Source organism: Juglans regia, chromosome 4 (assembly GCF_001411555.2).
Source record: "Juglans regia cultivar Chandler chromosome 4, Walnut 2.0, whole genome shotgun sequence".
Classification (NCBI taxonomy): Eukaryota; Viridiplantae; Streptophyta; class Magnoliopsida; order Fagales; family Juglandaceae; genus Juglans; species Juglans regia.
The window spans coordinates 33040544-33055640 of NC_049904.1; the positions used below are offsets into that span (position 1 = coordinate 33040544).

At 38.0% G+C, this 15097-nt stretch overlaps 2 protein-coding genes and 1 non-coding gene across 6 annotated transcripts; 2 read left to right on the forward strand and 1 right to left on the reverse strand.

Annotated features, from left to right (window-relative positions):
• On the forward strand, window positions 1–7404 carry LOC109013497 (ABC transporter G family member 22-like). Of its 3 annotated transcripts, XM_035689706.1 has the most exons (11): window positions 1–119; window positions 816–1216; window positions 2617–2687; window positions 3306–3541; window positions 3791–3946; window positions 4089–4272; window positions 4600–4908; window positions 5145–5432; window positions 6217–6501; window positions 6583–6690; window positions 6875–7404. In XM_035689706.1, the coding sequence occupies exons 2-11, from the start codon at window positions 835–837 to the stop codon at window positions 7094–7096; spliced, it is 2241 nt and encodes a 746-aa protein (XP_035545599.1). In that variant the 5' UTR covers window positions 1–119; window positions 816–834; the 3' UTR covers window positions 7097–7404. The 3 variants fall into 3 exon arrangements, with proteins under 3 accessions (XP_035545599.1, XP_035545600.1, XP_035545601.1); XM_035689707.1 differs by lacking the exon at window positions 1–119 and having other exon boundaries at window positions 798–1216; XM_035689708.1 differs by lacking the exons at window positions 1–119; window positions 816–1216 and adding an exon at window positions 2836–2900 and having other exon boundaries at window positions 2618–2687.
• A 2891-nt stretch (window positions 7405–10295) lies between these two features.
• LOC109013498 (probable sucrose-phosphatase 2) lies at window positions 10296–14549 on the forward strand. 2 transcript variants are annotated; one of them, XM_018995603.2, is made up of 9 exons: window positions 10296–10454; window positions 11688–11768; window positions 11855–12154; window positions 12337–12438; window positions 12521–12715; window positions 12815–13105; window positions 13794–13980; window positions 14056–14102; window positions 14187–14549. In XM_018995603.2, exons 2-9 carry the CDS (start codon window positions 11709–11711, stop codon window positions 14283–14285), a joined length of 1281 nt encoding a protein of 426 aa, XP_018851148.1. In that variant the 5' UTR covers window positions 10296–10454; window positions 11688–11708; the 3' UTR covers window positions 14286–14549. The 2 variants fall into 2 exon arrangements, with proteins under 2 accessions (XP_018851148.1, XP_018851149.1); XM_018995604.2 differs by having other exon boundaries at window positions 12337–12363.
• Window positions 14550–15025: 476 nt separating this feature from the next.
• TRNAC-GCA lies at window positions 15026–15097 on the reverse strand. The gene has a single exon. It is a non-coding gene; the product is annotated as a tRNA-Cys (tRNA).

Genomic DNA, 15097 nt, shown 5'->3' on the forward strand with positions numbered 1-15097 from the left:
AGTACTGTTGAAGTTGGAGCCCATACCTTCAAAAACAGCTCTTTTCTAAATTTCTTTTTGAGGTTCTCTCTGAGTCTGGCCCTTCCTTCCGTAGTGCCCTTCCATTTCAGTCACAGAAGGTATGTGCAGACAGTCATCTCATGATGATCTCGATCGTCTCATCTTCTTGTACTGATCATGCCAAGTTGTTATATAATAACGGTATTTTCATGTCATCATCTTCGATATTATATTGTGTAGTATTCCCATAATCGCATGGGCAACTATGATTTTCTCGTAAGTACATGACTATCTAATTATATTGAGAGAGTCTGAAAGAGTTTAGGATGATTCTGTCCAAACTAGCCCATGTCTCTGTGGCTTTGTTCAATCCATTTCTTTTCTTCAAGCCTCTAATGTGATTTTAATTATGCATTAAGCCTGGCCTAGTTTCTTGACATGCACTTCCGGTTCATACCATTTTAGCTTGTTCGTTTATATATCTTGGTTATAAAAGTTAATCCCGTCTGCTGATTAATTAAGTATAATTAACGAGTTGTTGAGTTATATATGAAAGTGCTTAGTTTATCTGGTAAATGATCATAGCCGTTTTGACATGATCGGTGTAGTAGGAACACAGCTTTCGAACCACAAATATGTTAACATTATTTTGTTTCATTAATTGATCATTTGGCAGCATTGTGAGTCTTTTAAATTCTTAGATTCTTTGGTTAAATGTTACATTAAAGATCAAGAAAAGCACTTTTTAATAAATGTTAACAAGAACAGTTTGTTTTTGTTCGTGTTCATTTCCTATATATTTCATATTTATATAGTATCTAGAGCCGATAGAAGATGGAGAAAATGAATTCATCCGGGTTGGCAAGGACAAAATCGGATCAATCAGTGGTGGAGACAGTACTGGCGGCGGCATTTAAGTCACCAACATCAAGTGAAGCGGTGGGAGCGTCGGTGGAGAGTGGCGGGGCCCTGTCGAGGAAGTCTAGTAGGCGGATGATGGCTGTATCACCAGGGCGCAGTGGTAGCAGCAGCAGAAACGCACACATTAGGAAGTCTAGGAGTGCCCAAATGAAGCTAGACTTTGATGAAGTGAGCAGCGGTGCAGCTCTCAGCCGAGCCTCCAGTGCCAGCTTGGGCTTCTCATTCTCCTTCACCGGATTCACTGTGCCTCCTGATGAAATAGCCGACTCCAAGCCGTTTAGCGACGATGATATTCGTGAGTCTTGATATTGCATTTCTTCTGTGTTCTCTCTCTCTCTCTGTAGCATTGATGCATTTCTTCGCTACACTGAATATGGTGCCCTTGATGTCACGGAACATGGCCTGGCAGCTAACCGTTAAGGCACCAATCTTTGGTGCTTGCAACGCCACTTGGATTGCACAAACTCATTAATTATTGGGCCATAGTGTTCGGATATACCACTTTCTGTGTGCGTGCATGCGTGTCTGCATTCTTGTTTTTAATCTTGCATATGTTACATCAACAATCTTAAGTAGTTGATCAAACGAATTTTCACCAGCAAAAGTCTTGCAAAGGCATGCAGTAAGAAATAGCAAAAAGAGTAAGAAAATGGATCGAAGAATCATGGACATAATAGAAAGAGATGAACCAGAACGTAAAAACTTTCAGAAGTGAAGTCCAGTAGACGATCGAGCTTGTTGGCTTTAGGAAGACAATTTGTGGGAAAGGAAAGGAAAAGGGAGGCGAATTGGGTGATTGAGGGTCATGAGGCGTGTAAATGATTGATGTGAGATTGGCAAAAAGTGGGTAACAGTACCCTTCCTTCTCCAACTTTCATTTGACTCCACCAGTACTCAATGAACCCAAACCGCCAGTTTATGTCTTTAGAAAAAAGTGTGCAGTGCTTTTACAATCACTTGGAAAACGTGATGGGGCCACTTATCCGAAAGGGACCACTTTCGGCTGCCTTTCATTTGTTACTTGGGTAGTTCTGGATTCATTAGAAAAACAACATTCGTGACTCTTTTCATTTGTATGACCTTACTCTTTTCCCTTTAACATTCACATCTTCTTTACTTTTTTGGGATAGTTTCAATTTTTTTTTCCCTTAAAACAAACCATCATGAACTCACTCATGGTCCTGTTTGCTCATGATGTTTTGGTTTTTGTGGTCTTCAAGATGAATTTGAGTATCACAGTTTGACAACAAAGGTAGCAGGCCGAAATCAAGTCATAAGTGGGTCCAAATATAGGTGAAAGATATGACTTTAATTTGTTCTTAATATGAGTTGATAAAGATAAACCAATCCGGCCAGCGCCCAGGTCTTCTTATTGGAAGACTAATAACATACCCAAATGCGACATTCTATAGGATTCCAATGCTTAGGTGTACCGTAGCAATAATTATTTTGACATGGATTCCTAGCTATAATCGTGGAAATATTTCTCTTTTATTTATTTATATATATTTTTAACTAAATAAATATGACAGAGTCAAAGAGGATTATTTTTTTAACTAATTTCATGGTTTAAAAAAATTAAGTTTCTTTTAATTAAGATAAATGCTTTAGTGGCTGCAGCACTTCTCATTAATTAATTGAACCTTTTGGCTTCTTTGTGCTTATCTAAATTATTAATCTTACATGTCATTGCAGCTGAGGATCTTGAGGCTGGCACACGCAGGCCGAGGCTTCAAACAGAACCAACATTGCCAATCTATCTCAAGGTAATTACAGTTCTACTAGCCATGGAGGTTAATTCTCCTTTACCGTACGTTGTTTTACTCTGGGTGCTGCTGCACGTAAGTACCGGTGCTGAAAACCTGTGTTTTTTTAACGTTGCATGGATTGATGTTATACTATCTATTTGGACAGGCCAGGATGGAGATTGAGTTTAGCATCAACGCGATCCATAGAACATGGCTAAGCAATATAGCATGGTCAGGTTCAGTCTTGTACAGAGTTTCATCCTATATGATATTTATGTACAAGACTCTCCCTTCTTTCCCACAATAAAGTACTGCTGCATGCTTTTGGATTTTAGAACCAGGGGAACTAGTTCATATTCCTAACTGGTTCGAGATCCTGCATTGAGGCTAGAGAGTATGAATCTAGCTCAGTCTTGAGTCAGGCCTTAACTTTAAATAAGACAAACATTATTTAAAGACAGCTAGCTTTGCCAAGGAAAGAAGGGTATGGACAAGCTTATTAGTTTTGTGAACAGTGGTGTCCGAAGTATAAAACCATGTTTTTCTCCTTTTCCTTTTGTTTCAAGTGTCACGGAAGATTTGTAACCAAATTCAGTGCACTACTCAAGGTGAATTCTTGTTTTGGAAAAATGGCAGTTCACAGAGGTGACTTACAAGGTAACTCTCAAAGGAATGAGAACAACAGAGGAGAAGGAAATCCTAAATGGGATTTCCGGTTCAGTGAATCCTGGGGAGGTTTTGGCATTAATGGGACCTTCAGGAAGTGGAAAGACGACACTCCTAAATCTTCTCGGCGGCAGGTTGATTCAGCCCACCGTTGGTGGTTTAGTCACTTACAATGACCAGCCTTATTCCAAGTTCCTGAAAAGCAGGTCAGCATATGTAACCAAACTTTAAGAATAAGTAGTATTAAAACAAGCGTTGTTAAGCTTTTGGACAAGCCATAATTTTATCAAATTTATTATGGGTTTTGACAGAAGCAACTAATCAGATTAAATGAAGGAGCAACAACAAAGGATTCGCAAGTTTTGTTTGAAGTCACCATATAATAAGCATGACAAGAGATGTAGGTTTTTTAAAGAATCAAATGCATATCATAATAACATGAAATATTGTGACAGGATAGGGTTTGTAACACAAGACGACGTTCTGTTTGCTCACCTTACAGTGAAGGAAACACTGACATATGCAGCCCTCCTACGACTCCCAAAGACATTGACAAGAGAGCAAAAGGAAAAACGAGCAATAGATGTTATCTATGAACTAGGCTTGGAGAGGTAAGGCTCAACTCTTTCCTGTTATCATTGGAACTGGGGATTTTCTCTGAGTCTTCAATTCAGATCAGGGGTGCAGAAACTACCCTTGATCTATCCTGTTCTTGAAAGTTGGTGTAGTAAAAGAAACATTATGTCCAAACAGGTGCCAAGACACTATGATTGGAGGCTCCTTTGTCCGTGGAGTGTCAGGTGGTGAAAGGAAAAGAGTTAGTATTGGGAATGAGATTATTATCAACCCGTCCCTTCTGTTTCTTGATGAACCAACCTCCGGTCTGGATTCTACCACTGCTTTAAGGACTGTCCAGATGTTACACGACATTGCAGAGGTATTTACTTAAGGGAACTTCATTCAGACCGGAGCATTGATTTGCCTCCATTTTCCTATTTTTCTTCTTTTCTTTTTTTAATTTTTTAATTTTCTTTTATGGAATGAGATTCCACGTTTCCTCTCTCTTTGTCCTATATCAATATATATGATTTGAATAGTATTGGAGTCAGTACAGTGTAACAGCAGATGCACAGACCCTGCATCCTGAAATGGAATAGTGTACTTTGGCAGACCAGGTGTGATGATAAGAAAGAAATGGAGCAATATGATCCCAAAAAGTATTAAGAAATTTGCATTTAATAAACTTGTTGCAAATTTGTGGCAGGCCGGTAAAACAGTGTTAACAACGATTCACCAGCCGTCAAGCAGACTCTTCCACAAATTTGACAAGTTAATCCTTCTTGGGAAAGGGAGCTTGCTCTACTTCGGAAAAGCATCGGAAGCAATGGTGTATTTCTCATCCATAGGATGTTCTCCCTTGATCGCCATGAATCCAGCAGAGTTCTTGCTAGACCTTGCAAATGGAAACCTTCATGATGTATCCGTACCATCAGAACTAGAGGACAAAGTGCAGATGGGGAATTCAGACGCTGAAATACAGAACGGGAAACCATCTCCTGCTGTTGTGCATGAGGTAAAATAAGTATTTCAGTTACAACACTAGCAATCACAAAAACAGAGAATTCTATTCCCAGTACATTCAAAAAAAAGGGTCTGATGCACTATAATGACAATAAGATTGGGACTTTTACATGATAGGCATGTTTTAGCTTGTATGATAATCGTGATTGTTGTCCCCACCTGACCTGTTATTCCCTGGAAACATCAAAAGCTATGGTTCTTCCTAATGACTCTTTTATTTAAAAGCAGTATCTGGTGGAGGCCTACGAGACACGAGTAGCAGAAAATGAAAAGAAGAAACTTCTGATTCCTATACCGCTTGACGAAGATGTCAAATTGAAGGTTTCTTATCCAAAGCGACAATGGGGGGCAAGCTGGTGGGAACAATATTCCATATTGTTCTGGAGAGGAATCAAAGAACGGCGGCATGAGTATTTTAGCTGGTTGAGAATCACTCAAGTTCTCTCTACTGCATTTATCTTGGGATTACTGTGGTGGCAGTCTGATAGTAACAGCCCCAAAGGCGTGCAAGAACAGGTAAACCAATTTCTTATCAAATTCTACAAGTTGAGTGACCTCAATGGTACCAAAAAAAAACTCCCCTGTTTTCCATCAGAAAGATCAGTCGGAGTCACCGACTCACTACGCTTACTGATAAAAAGGTTTTATGTGTACAGAAAGAGCAATAATATGGACAACTGATCATAAAATATTTTCCAGTTGGCATTTTCTCACACTAGTCCACTTCTCGTGTACTCCATGCATGTTTTTACCAACTCAACCCTCTACCATTTTCCCCCGAAGTTTTCCTCTCCAATGCCATCAATATAACCATTGGTTCTGAGAAATGCACCGCTTCTCTTCTGTTATTAATATTTCTTCATCTCTGTATTGTCTATTTATGTGATTATGTATTGTCCCATTGAGGAAAACTGAAAGAGATGATGATCAAACATATCAGTCAGTAATAGAAACAGAGAAAGGAACACACCAAGCAAAAAGGAAAGGAATGTCAAATAGCTATGCTTTTTTATTTTTTATTTTTTATTTTTTATTTTTCTTAAGAAGTTGTATATGCAAACTGGACTACAGATCTGATCATAACTTCCCATTTCATAGAGATTAAAAAAAACAAACTTTCCATTTCATAGGAAAACTCAATGGCATTATCCTTATAGGCCGGGTCAAAAGAAGCTTCTTAAAATGTTAAAACTCTTTTCAATATAACCATCCTCATGAAAGCATTAACTTTATGTGTTGCTCTTCTGCATATATTGGAAATATACAGCCCAATATAGAACTTAGCCAACTTCCATTGCAGGCAGGACTGCTTTTCTTCATCGGTGTCTTCTGGGGATTCTTTCCCGTCTTCACAGCGATCTTCACATTCCCTCAAGAAAGAGCCATGTTGAGTAAAGAAAGAGCGGCTGACATGTACAGACTAAGTGCATATTTTGTGGCTAGAACTACAAGCGACCTTCCACTTGACCTGGTACTACCAGTATTATTCCTTCTTGTTGTCTATTTCATGGCAGGCTTGAGACTCAGCGCTGGTCCCTTTTTCCTAAGCCTGCTTACAGTCTTCCTATGCATTGTGGCAGCTCAGGTATGCCTCCTGTAGAACTGAGTAAGATGACATCGTAAAAAAATATACCATATATAATTAAATGACTTAACTGCAAAACAGGGATTAGGACTAGCTATAGGGGCTACATTGATGGACTTAAAGAGGGCAACCACCCTGGCTTCCGTAACTGTGATGACCTTCATGCTAGCTGGTGGGTTCTTTGTGCAGGTAAGCATGCAAACTCTTTTCTTTTTTATTGGAATTAACGAAAGTATGCAGACTTGGAAGTCAATATCTGCATTTATCTCACCATAAATACTATAGTTGAGGATTGTCTGCAAAAATTTATTTTGGAAAGCTGCTAGATAAATCTAAAAGCAGAAATAACAATACATTGTCTACAATGTTGCAGAAAGTTCCAATATTCATTTCTTGGATCCGCTATCTGTCTTTCAACTACCACACGTTCAAGCTGCTTCTCAAGGTGCAGTATGAACACATCACGCCCACCATAAATGGGATGAGAATAGACAATGGTATTACAGAGGTCAGTGCCCTGGTAGCCATGGTTTTTGGTTACCGTCTACTGGCATACCTTTCTTTGCGGAGGATGAAACTCCAATCTGGAGCTTAAAAAATTGAGCATCGATCTGGACAGCTTCTTGCAAAGACTGGAGTGTCAATGTGAGTTGAAATGCTAGCGAGATTGATCGATGTGAAGACTCATCTCCTATAGATGACATTAAAGAGATGCTACACGTTCCCATAGGCGTGCAAGTCAATTTCATTTCTTTGCATTGTCCCCAAAGATGTCCTAAGAAATTCTCAAGCTCATGTTAACACGCCGTCTTAATTTTGAAGCAATAGTTTTGTGTTAATTCTAATTGACTACAACTTATGTGCAAACACTAGATTTGTATAACCATAACTACTATTTATCAAGTGCATTTAGCAATGAATTTTAAAATCCAGTGGATAAGACGGGGGGGGGGGGCACTATGCAGTAAGGAAAAAGTTGATATGCAGACCGAAACCAAGGACCCAACATCAGATGTATACCCATCCCTCATGTTAATATCCAGAGCTCCCACCACCGGGCCACCAGGAATGACATACTTCTCCAAAACCAGAACCCTAGCACCCTTCACTGCCAGCTGCGTAGCAACAACTAACCCTCCAATCCCAGACCCAATAACGATTATTGCATCATGAGAATTCTCCCTACCCATTTCTCCCCCAGTTCTCTCTCTCTCTCTCTCTCTCTCTCTCTCTCTCTCTCTCTATACTCAACGCCGTTTTTCACCCCAATACAAATTTCTGATTGATCAAATTCACCACGCAATACTCTTAAGTCCCGCTACTATCTTTTAAACTGTTGGAATTCGGAATTCTCAGGGCACTTCCAGACCCAGGAATTCTGAATTTCTGGAGAATTCCTGGGTCTGGAAGTGCCCAACTGTATGGTACCATAAAAATATAAATTCATGCTACTGAGCTGGTAATCATCGAGAGCTAATGTTTTAGCAAGAGAGAAGACCTTGTGTTTTTTACTTTTGGGAATGATTACTCAATTGCGTAGCAACACACCCGTCAAAAATATTGAAACTTGTTAAACCCCGAGATGAAGTCGCAGAGCCTGGAACCACGGAAACCAACGGTTTTCTAGTAACAAAGAACTTGACTTTGTGGTTTAGAGTTTTGGGTGTTAACGTCGTGATTCGTATGACTAAGACAAAGTCATTGCAACTCGAGCTAGGGTCTTCATCTGCGAATACAAAGAGGAAAAAGGTGGATTCGAGGTGGTTCGGAAAACTTTTGTAAGTATTTTTGTGTGTATGTCAATGGTTGGATGATTCAGAGTCCAAAAAGAGTTCTTTGTACCTGAAATGTAGTCTTTATATGAAGTTACCAGGAGACATTTTTCTTTTCGTGTTGGAATTAAGTCGTCCCGCCCGTATTCATCTTAGTCTGTATATTTAATACAACGTGATGTTCTGAGACAGAGTTTTCAATGCAGCGTGACTCTGAGGCTTCGTTAGCTCATTTTAATTTATTTCAATTTATCATTATAATTTTTTTAAATTTTAATATAAAATATAATAAATAATTTAATTTTTTCAAATCTTAAAATAATAATAATAATAAATAATAATATTTTATCATCTTAATTCAACTCACTTCAACATCAAAACACATCTTGAGAGACGGCACTTTCGATACAGTGTGGCTTCCAAGGCGCATCTCGATAATGGATGAACGATGCGGTCACTTTTAAAACTCGTTTGTTTTTAGAAATGAGATGAAATAAAATGAATTAAGATTAAAGTTAAAAAGTTGAATAAAATATTATTAAAATATATTTTTTAATATTATTTTTATTTTAAAATTTAAAAAAGTTAAATTATTTATTTTATTTTATATAAAAATTTAAAAAAATTATAATGATAAAGTGAGATGAAATGAGATGTTTCTTAAAAACAAACGAGGCTCCCTTTCGTTAGAGAACGAGAGTCGTCTGTATCCTCTGTTACCTATTGACGCAAGTTCTTTAATGATAAGTGCAACAAAAGATGTCAAAGAAGGGGGAATTCAAAGTCGGTACGTCTCCCTTATTTTACTTCCCGCATTATGCATCCTCCTTATCTTGATGCAGCCTTGAGGGTTGGACCCCTTCAGTGACCCTAGAGCCGTTGGAGGGAAAGGCCTGATGCGAGACGGGCCGGCCAACATGGGCTGTGTAGAAAACGCACTCCAGTGGGTCTTACAGGATTCGTGTTTGTGGCACTACGGTGCTTGAAAAGATGGGAAATTATGGTTTCCCGGTAAAGAAGAAAACACAAATTCGGGCCTGGAAAGTGAGCGAGAGGGCAACATTTTTTTGGGTTTTTCTCCTTTAGGTGTGAGAAAGTTTTATGGCTGTTGCTGGTTTTGTTACTTCTGTCTTAGGTATTAAATAGCGAGTGCGTTGTGATTCCACTTCATGATTCCTCAATAAGACGAAACAAATAACAGACAATTCGTTTTCAGCGAAAGCGGGTTTGTATTTTATTTGAAAGGGCATTGGAGCCTATCATTGGAGGTTAGATCGAGACATCTCTCATCGGATCATCCTTGCATTTATACAAAAGTACTTTTCTATCTTTCTTTGCTTTTATCTTAGTTTTTTCTTTTCTTTTCACTTTTCAATTCCTTGATCACATTTAGTTAAATTCAGAATGTGTGAGGAGTGGGTGTCCTAACAACAATTTCGTTAGAGAAAATGTAAAACAAAAAAAGAAAAGGCAACGAAGCTAATGAATTAATATGGAGTCGTGTTTCTTATAATAAGTGATTTTCTTATAATCCTTCCATTAGACTATGGAACTGTGGTCTAAAGCAACTTCCATGAAACGGTATGCAATCCACTATTATAGGGTGTGATGAAAATTTCAACATCATTCTTCTATAATTATGGGATAATAACCATCGATACGATGTTGTAAGTCTAATAAAATTGTGATAGAATGAAGAGTCTGATAGCTTGATGATATATGATCCAATTTTTCAAATAAAAAATCTAGATCGAAACTCATATCACCCCACTCTTTATAAATAAATAAATTAATTAATTAATTAATTGTGTTGGCGGATGAAACAAAATAGCGTAATCAAACCAGATCTTTTTACCATTAAAAAAAATCTGAAAGGCATATGCCGAGTGATACTACTTTATTTTCTTTATTTTATTAATTTTCACGAATATTACCGACAACCTCTTCCACATCAGTACCTCACAAGTGTCTCTCTCTTTTTCTTTTTTTTTTTAGTTTTAATTGTCTTTATTTTTATTGAAGGCCCCAAAGAGCTTTCTTACTCGCAAAAGAAGCGCCAACGCATTTGCATCCAATTCTCTTCCCCATTATCACCTCCTCACGCCACTCATTCATACTCCACGCTCTCTCTCTCGGGAACCCTCCCTCCTCCTAATTCCCAGATTCAAGATCAAATTTCTGGTAATTAAATTGTCTTATGTTTTTAGTTTCGTTTCTTGATTCGGATAACTTGTCCAGGTTAATTTTTTTGGCAATATTTTATCTGTTGATCTGGAATTCGAAGCGTATCGGTTTGTATACTCCGTGATTGTTCACTATATTTTTTCTTCTCTGATGTTTTCCCCGGCTTCGCATTCATTTCTATGTTTTCTGTTTAGTCTGCGAGAAAATGCGCGACTAAATCGGGATTTGGAAGCTTTGAATTGCTGGATTTTTCCTTACTTAGGGCGGCTTCATTTACGTTTGTGTCTTGATTAACTTTGCATTGCAACTTACTTTTCTCTGCGATCAATTTGGAAAAAATATGATGATTGATTCATTAGATTTATCTTATTCTATCAAATGTAAATTCACATATACGAGGGATATTTTATTTTATCTGCTGTAGTTTGAAATATTTTGATCGTTCCTTGTTTATATAATCTCTTTTAGTGTTTGCATGTTGAACCAGAAGTGTTTTCTCTTGCTTTTCTTCTCCAATTTGATATCTGTTTTTTTTTCCCCTCTACTGGTATGAATATTGCAAAACCACGTGGTGTGGTTGCTCGTGCTTTCTTGAGTTTCTGTTTTGACAGTCCACTTTTGCTGAACGCGGTCGAACTCAAATGTGTACGGTCGTGTGTTGAATACCATTTTATCCTCTAATGTCAATACGTTTTTTGTATCCTAGAAGAAAAAAGGACATTCATCCATGTACTCCTTGTTACTGGTTACTTATTGAATACTTCTAATAAGTGCTTATTTCTTTTACTTTGCACCCGTGTACAGCATGTATGTATTGTTCTTAGTTTTTTTTTTTTTTTTTTTGCTGGTTTTTGTGGCAGGACCCATGCCGGGGTTTCTATTTTATATGATTGATCTACAGCAGGATTTGAATCTTTTGTATTTGTTAGTTCTAGCTATAGTTTTTAAAGGCCTACCTGTTGTGCCAGTCCTTTATATTTGTTGCAGGATGGAATGGAGAAGTTTCTACTCATTTACCCGTTAAAATGTTATTAAATATGACCTAGGAGTTAAAAATACAATGACTGAAATCATGTATACAAATATATGAAAACTCATCTGATTTTCGTGCACACCATGTGTATGCACTTGCGAATAAACCATGCAGGTCTTACACATTTTATTGAGTTTAGATAACTTGCATAAAAATAGTGTTATAGACTTTTATAGATGCTTTTTTCATAATGACAGGATCAAGCGAGGGTAAGAATCATGGATTGGCTTCAGACTTCAGCGCGTCTCATGATTGTTTCAGATCTTGATCATACGATGGTAGGTTTTCTATTTATTTTCTTTATGATTGCATCACTTCATTGTCTTGCTGCAATGTTTTCATCAAGAAAATGTTTCCATCTCAGGTTGACCATCATGACTCTGAGAACCTTTCTCTGCTCAGATTCAATGCGTTATGGGAATCCAATTATCGTCATGATTCTCTGCTAGTCTTCTCAACTGGAAGATCGCCTACTCTCTACAAAGAGTTGAGGAAAGAAAAACCCATGTTAACTCCAGATATAACCATAATGTCTGTTGGAACTGAGATAACATATGGCAACTCAATGGTGCCTGATGAAGGTTGGGTTGAAGTCTTAAATCAGAAATGGGATGCAAAAATAGTCAAAGAGGAATCAAGCAAATTCCATGAACTAGAACTTCAGGTATTGTTCATAGATATGGTGTAATCAGATAAGTTGATTGTTTCCCCTTGTAGATGGTGGTGATATCAAACTTGATAATTTTATTTAGGATTTTTTTTCAAGGCAACTTAATTCATTTGTCAGTTAAAGACTTTTCAGGCCCTTAAAATGTCTGAATTGTTGCATTTTATTTGGTGACACAGCCAGATACAGAGCAACGACCGCACAAGGTTAGCTTTAAAGTTGATAAAGATAAGGCTCATGTTGTCACAAAGTCCCTTTTGGAGCGTTTTGAAAAGCATGGAGTAAGATTTAATTCTTTAGTAGATTTCTTTGCTCTTCGTGCAATATTGTGAATATCTGTAATCTTGCTTTGTTTTTGGCCAGCTGGATGTTAAAATTATCTATAGTGGAGGAATGGATTTGGATATATTACCACAGGGTGCTGGCAAAGGACAAGCTCTTGCATATTTGCTTAAAAAGTTTAAGACTGAGGGAAAACTACCCAATAACACGCTTGTTTGCGGTGATTCTGGAAATGATGCTGAATTATTCAGCATACCAGATGTTTATGGTGTCATGGTTGGTAGTTCACCCAATTCATTATTATGATTCTTGTCTCAATAAGCAGTTGATGTTGTCTTCCTAGCTGTATAATTATACAATTTGTCCATTATGTAGGTTAGCAATGCTCAAGAAGAACTTCTGCAGTGGCATGCTGAAAATGCTAAGAATAACCCTAAGATTATTCATGCAACAGAGAGGTGTGCAGCTGGGATCATACAAGCCATCGGCCATTTTAGCCTGGGCCCAAACACATCTCCAAGAGACGTCATGGACTTTTTGCACTTCAAGCTGGAAAATGTGAATCCTGGACATGAAGTTGTAAAATTCTACTTGTTCTATGAGAGATGGAGGCGCGCAGAAGTTGAGAATTCTGAGCCGTATCTGGCAAGTCTTAAAGCAGCTTGTGTATGTCTTGCATCCTCTTTCCTTTTTTGTCTAGGATCTTAAGTGTAAAGAACCTTATTACCTAGGATGCAAAAGAAAAGTATAGACCACCCTATTTGGTATAGGTCAGTGATATGTAGTCTTTCTGAGGCGGTTATATCTCCATGCTTGTATGTGCAACATTTGATGTTAATTGACTTTTTTTTTTTTGCAGCTCTCCCTGACTTGATATGCTACTAATATTTAGCATTTACTGCAGTGTTGTTAGCTATATTTTTGCGATAGAACTGTTGGATGTAAATGAAAGATAAACATTTCCGTTTCTCCTTGGCCCCCAATATAAAAGATAATAAATTAGATTTTAGATTTCAGATTTATGATGCATTTGACTCTTACTCTCTTAAGCTTGTCCATCTTTCCTCCTGGTTTGCTACATTTTCTTGAGTGTGTAGAATTTCTCGTGACCTGAGAACACAACAGGTGTGGTGTTATTGCTAGGTCCAATTAGGCAATCTTGTACTGGTCATCTCCCTTGTTTGTTTCCTGATGCTTCTGTTTCCTTTTTGTTTTTTTCCTTTCAATAGGAATACTTTCTAAAAGCAGGTCATGGGTCCAACGCTAGTTTTTGTCCCCCTTGCAGTTACTCTTGTTAGTTAATACTTAATAATTGGGTTATTTATTTACTTGCATATTTTGCACTTATTGTCAGGATCCATCTGGGGTTTTTGTCCATCCGTCTGGCATTGAGCTATCTCTTTTTGAAATCATAGACTCACTGAGATCGTATTATGGAGATGAACGGGGAAAACGGTTCCGGGTTTGGGTTGATCAGGTGTTACCCGTACAGATCAGTCCAGACACATGGCTTGTGAAGTTCAAGAAGTGGGAGTCATCTGGTAAGAGCTATATTATTTCCCTTCGTTACTTTCTTGATATTTGCTGCTCTTAATTTGACTAGCTGAGCTTTGCAGGCGGGGAGCTAAAATGTTGCACGTCCACTGCTATACTAAGTTCAAAGGTGAATTATGAGACTGATGCATGGGCGTTCCTCTAAACTTGTGCTTGATGTGTTCTTGCATTTATCTCTTTTTCTGATTTTCAGGATGCCACCACTGTGTCAGATGGTCTCACTTGGGTGCATCTGCATCAGACATGGTTTAAAGAATTGGCATCTAAGGATCATTCAACTTGGCCCGTCTAGAGTGCAGCAGCTACTGCACTACAGATTGAGTTCAGTCCAGAATGACATGGAAGCTTTTCTTTCAAATAAATGTATTTTAGATATTCATTGTTAATATTTGTTTTTATTTCATGTATAAGTTACATATCATCATCAACGGCTATTCTATGATAAATTTGAGTTAAAACTGATCATAAGATCCACGGCCATGCCATGGATGACTGCGTATTCATAGCTAATGACTTGTAGTGGAAGATAATGGCATGACTTCGAAACTTTTTTGTTCCCCTTCTCTGGTTAATTGAAATGAAATCATAATAATCCTCTGAATGACTGCCATGTCACTGGATCAAACTATGTTCCGACTTCATGTTTGGTCCATTGAGGGGGCTGTTGCCATTATGATGAAAGTTGCATTGGTTTTCAAGAGTGACATCAGTATTGGCTGGTGCTTTCTTAGAACTGCAACTAGACTGCCAATTGGGTCCACTTTGAAAGCGTTATCTCCCTCCGTTGCAGAGCGTACTATCATAAAATGCCAGCTTTTCTATGCTTCATGTTTGTTTCCATGGCTTTTTTCAATTTTTTTTTTCCCCTTGGAAAGAGGAATTTAGTTCAATTTCTTCCCTCCCCTTCGAAATGGGTCCACTTCAGTTCTTCAATTTGCGCTCAAGCTTGTAGCTTGTAAGCCACAAACGTTGTAAGGATAGATTAATTGCTCAAAATTTCCCTTTCATTTTTAAAACAAAAACAAAAATCAAAGGGCCCAACCGGGTTCGAACCGGTGACCTCTTGATCTGCAGTCAAATGCTCTACCACTGAGCTATGGACCC

Bases quoted from the DNA above. Each gene is read 5' to 3' on its own strand.
- LOC109013497 (XM_035689706.1), top strand. From the start codon at position 835: ATGGAGAAAATGAATTCATCCGGGTTGGCAAGGACAAAATCGGATCAA. The intron at 1,217-2,616 runs GTGAGTCTTGAT...ATGTCATTGCAG, and splicing joins GTTTAGCGACGATGATATTC to CTGAGGATCTTGAGGCTGGC. The intron at 4,909-5,144 runs GTAAAATAAGTA...ATTTAAAAGCAG, and splicing joins CTCCTGCTGTTGTGCATGAG to TATCTGGTGGAGGCCTACGA.
- LOC109013498 (XM_018995603.2), top strand. From the start codon at position 11,709: ATGGATTGGCTTCAGACTTCAGCGCGTCTCATGATTGTTTCAGATCTT. The intron at 11,769-11,854 runs GTAGGTTTTCTA...TTTCCATCTCAG, and splicing joins CAGATCTTGATCATACGATG to GTTGACCATCATGACTCTGA. The intron at 13,106-13,793 runs GTATGTCTTGCA...ACTTATTGTCAG, and splicing joins CAAGTCTTAAAGCAGCTTGT to GATCCATCTGGGGTTTTTGT.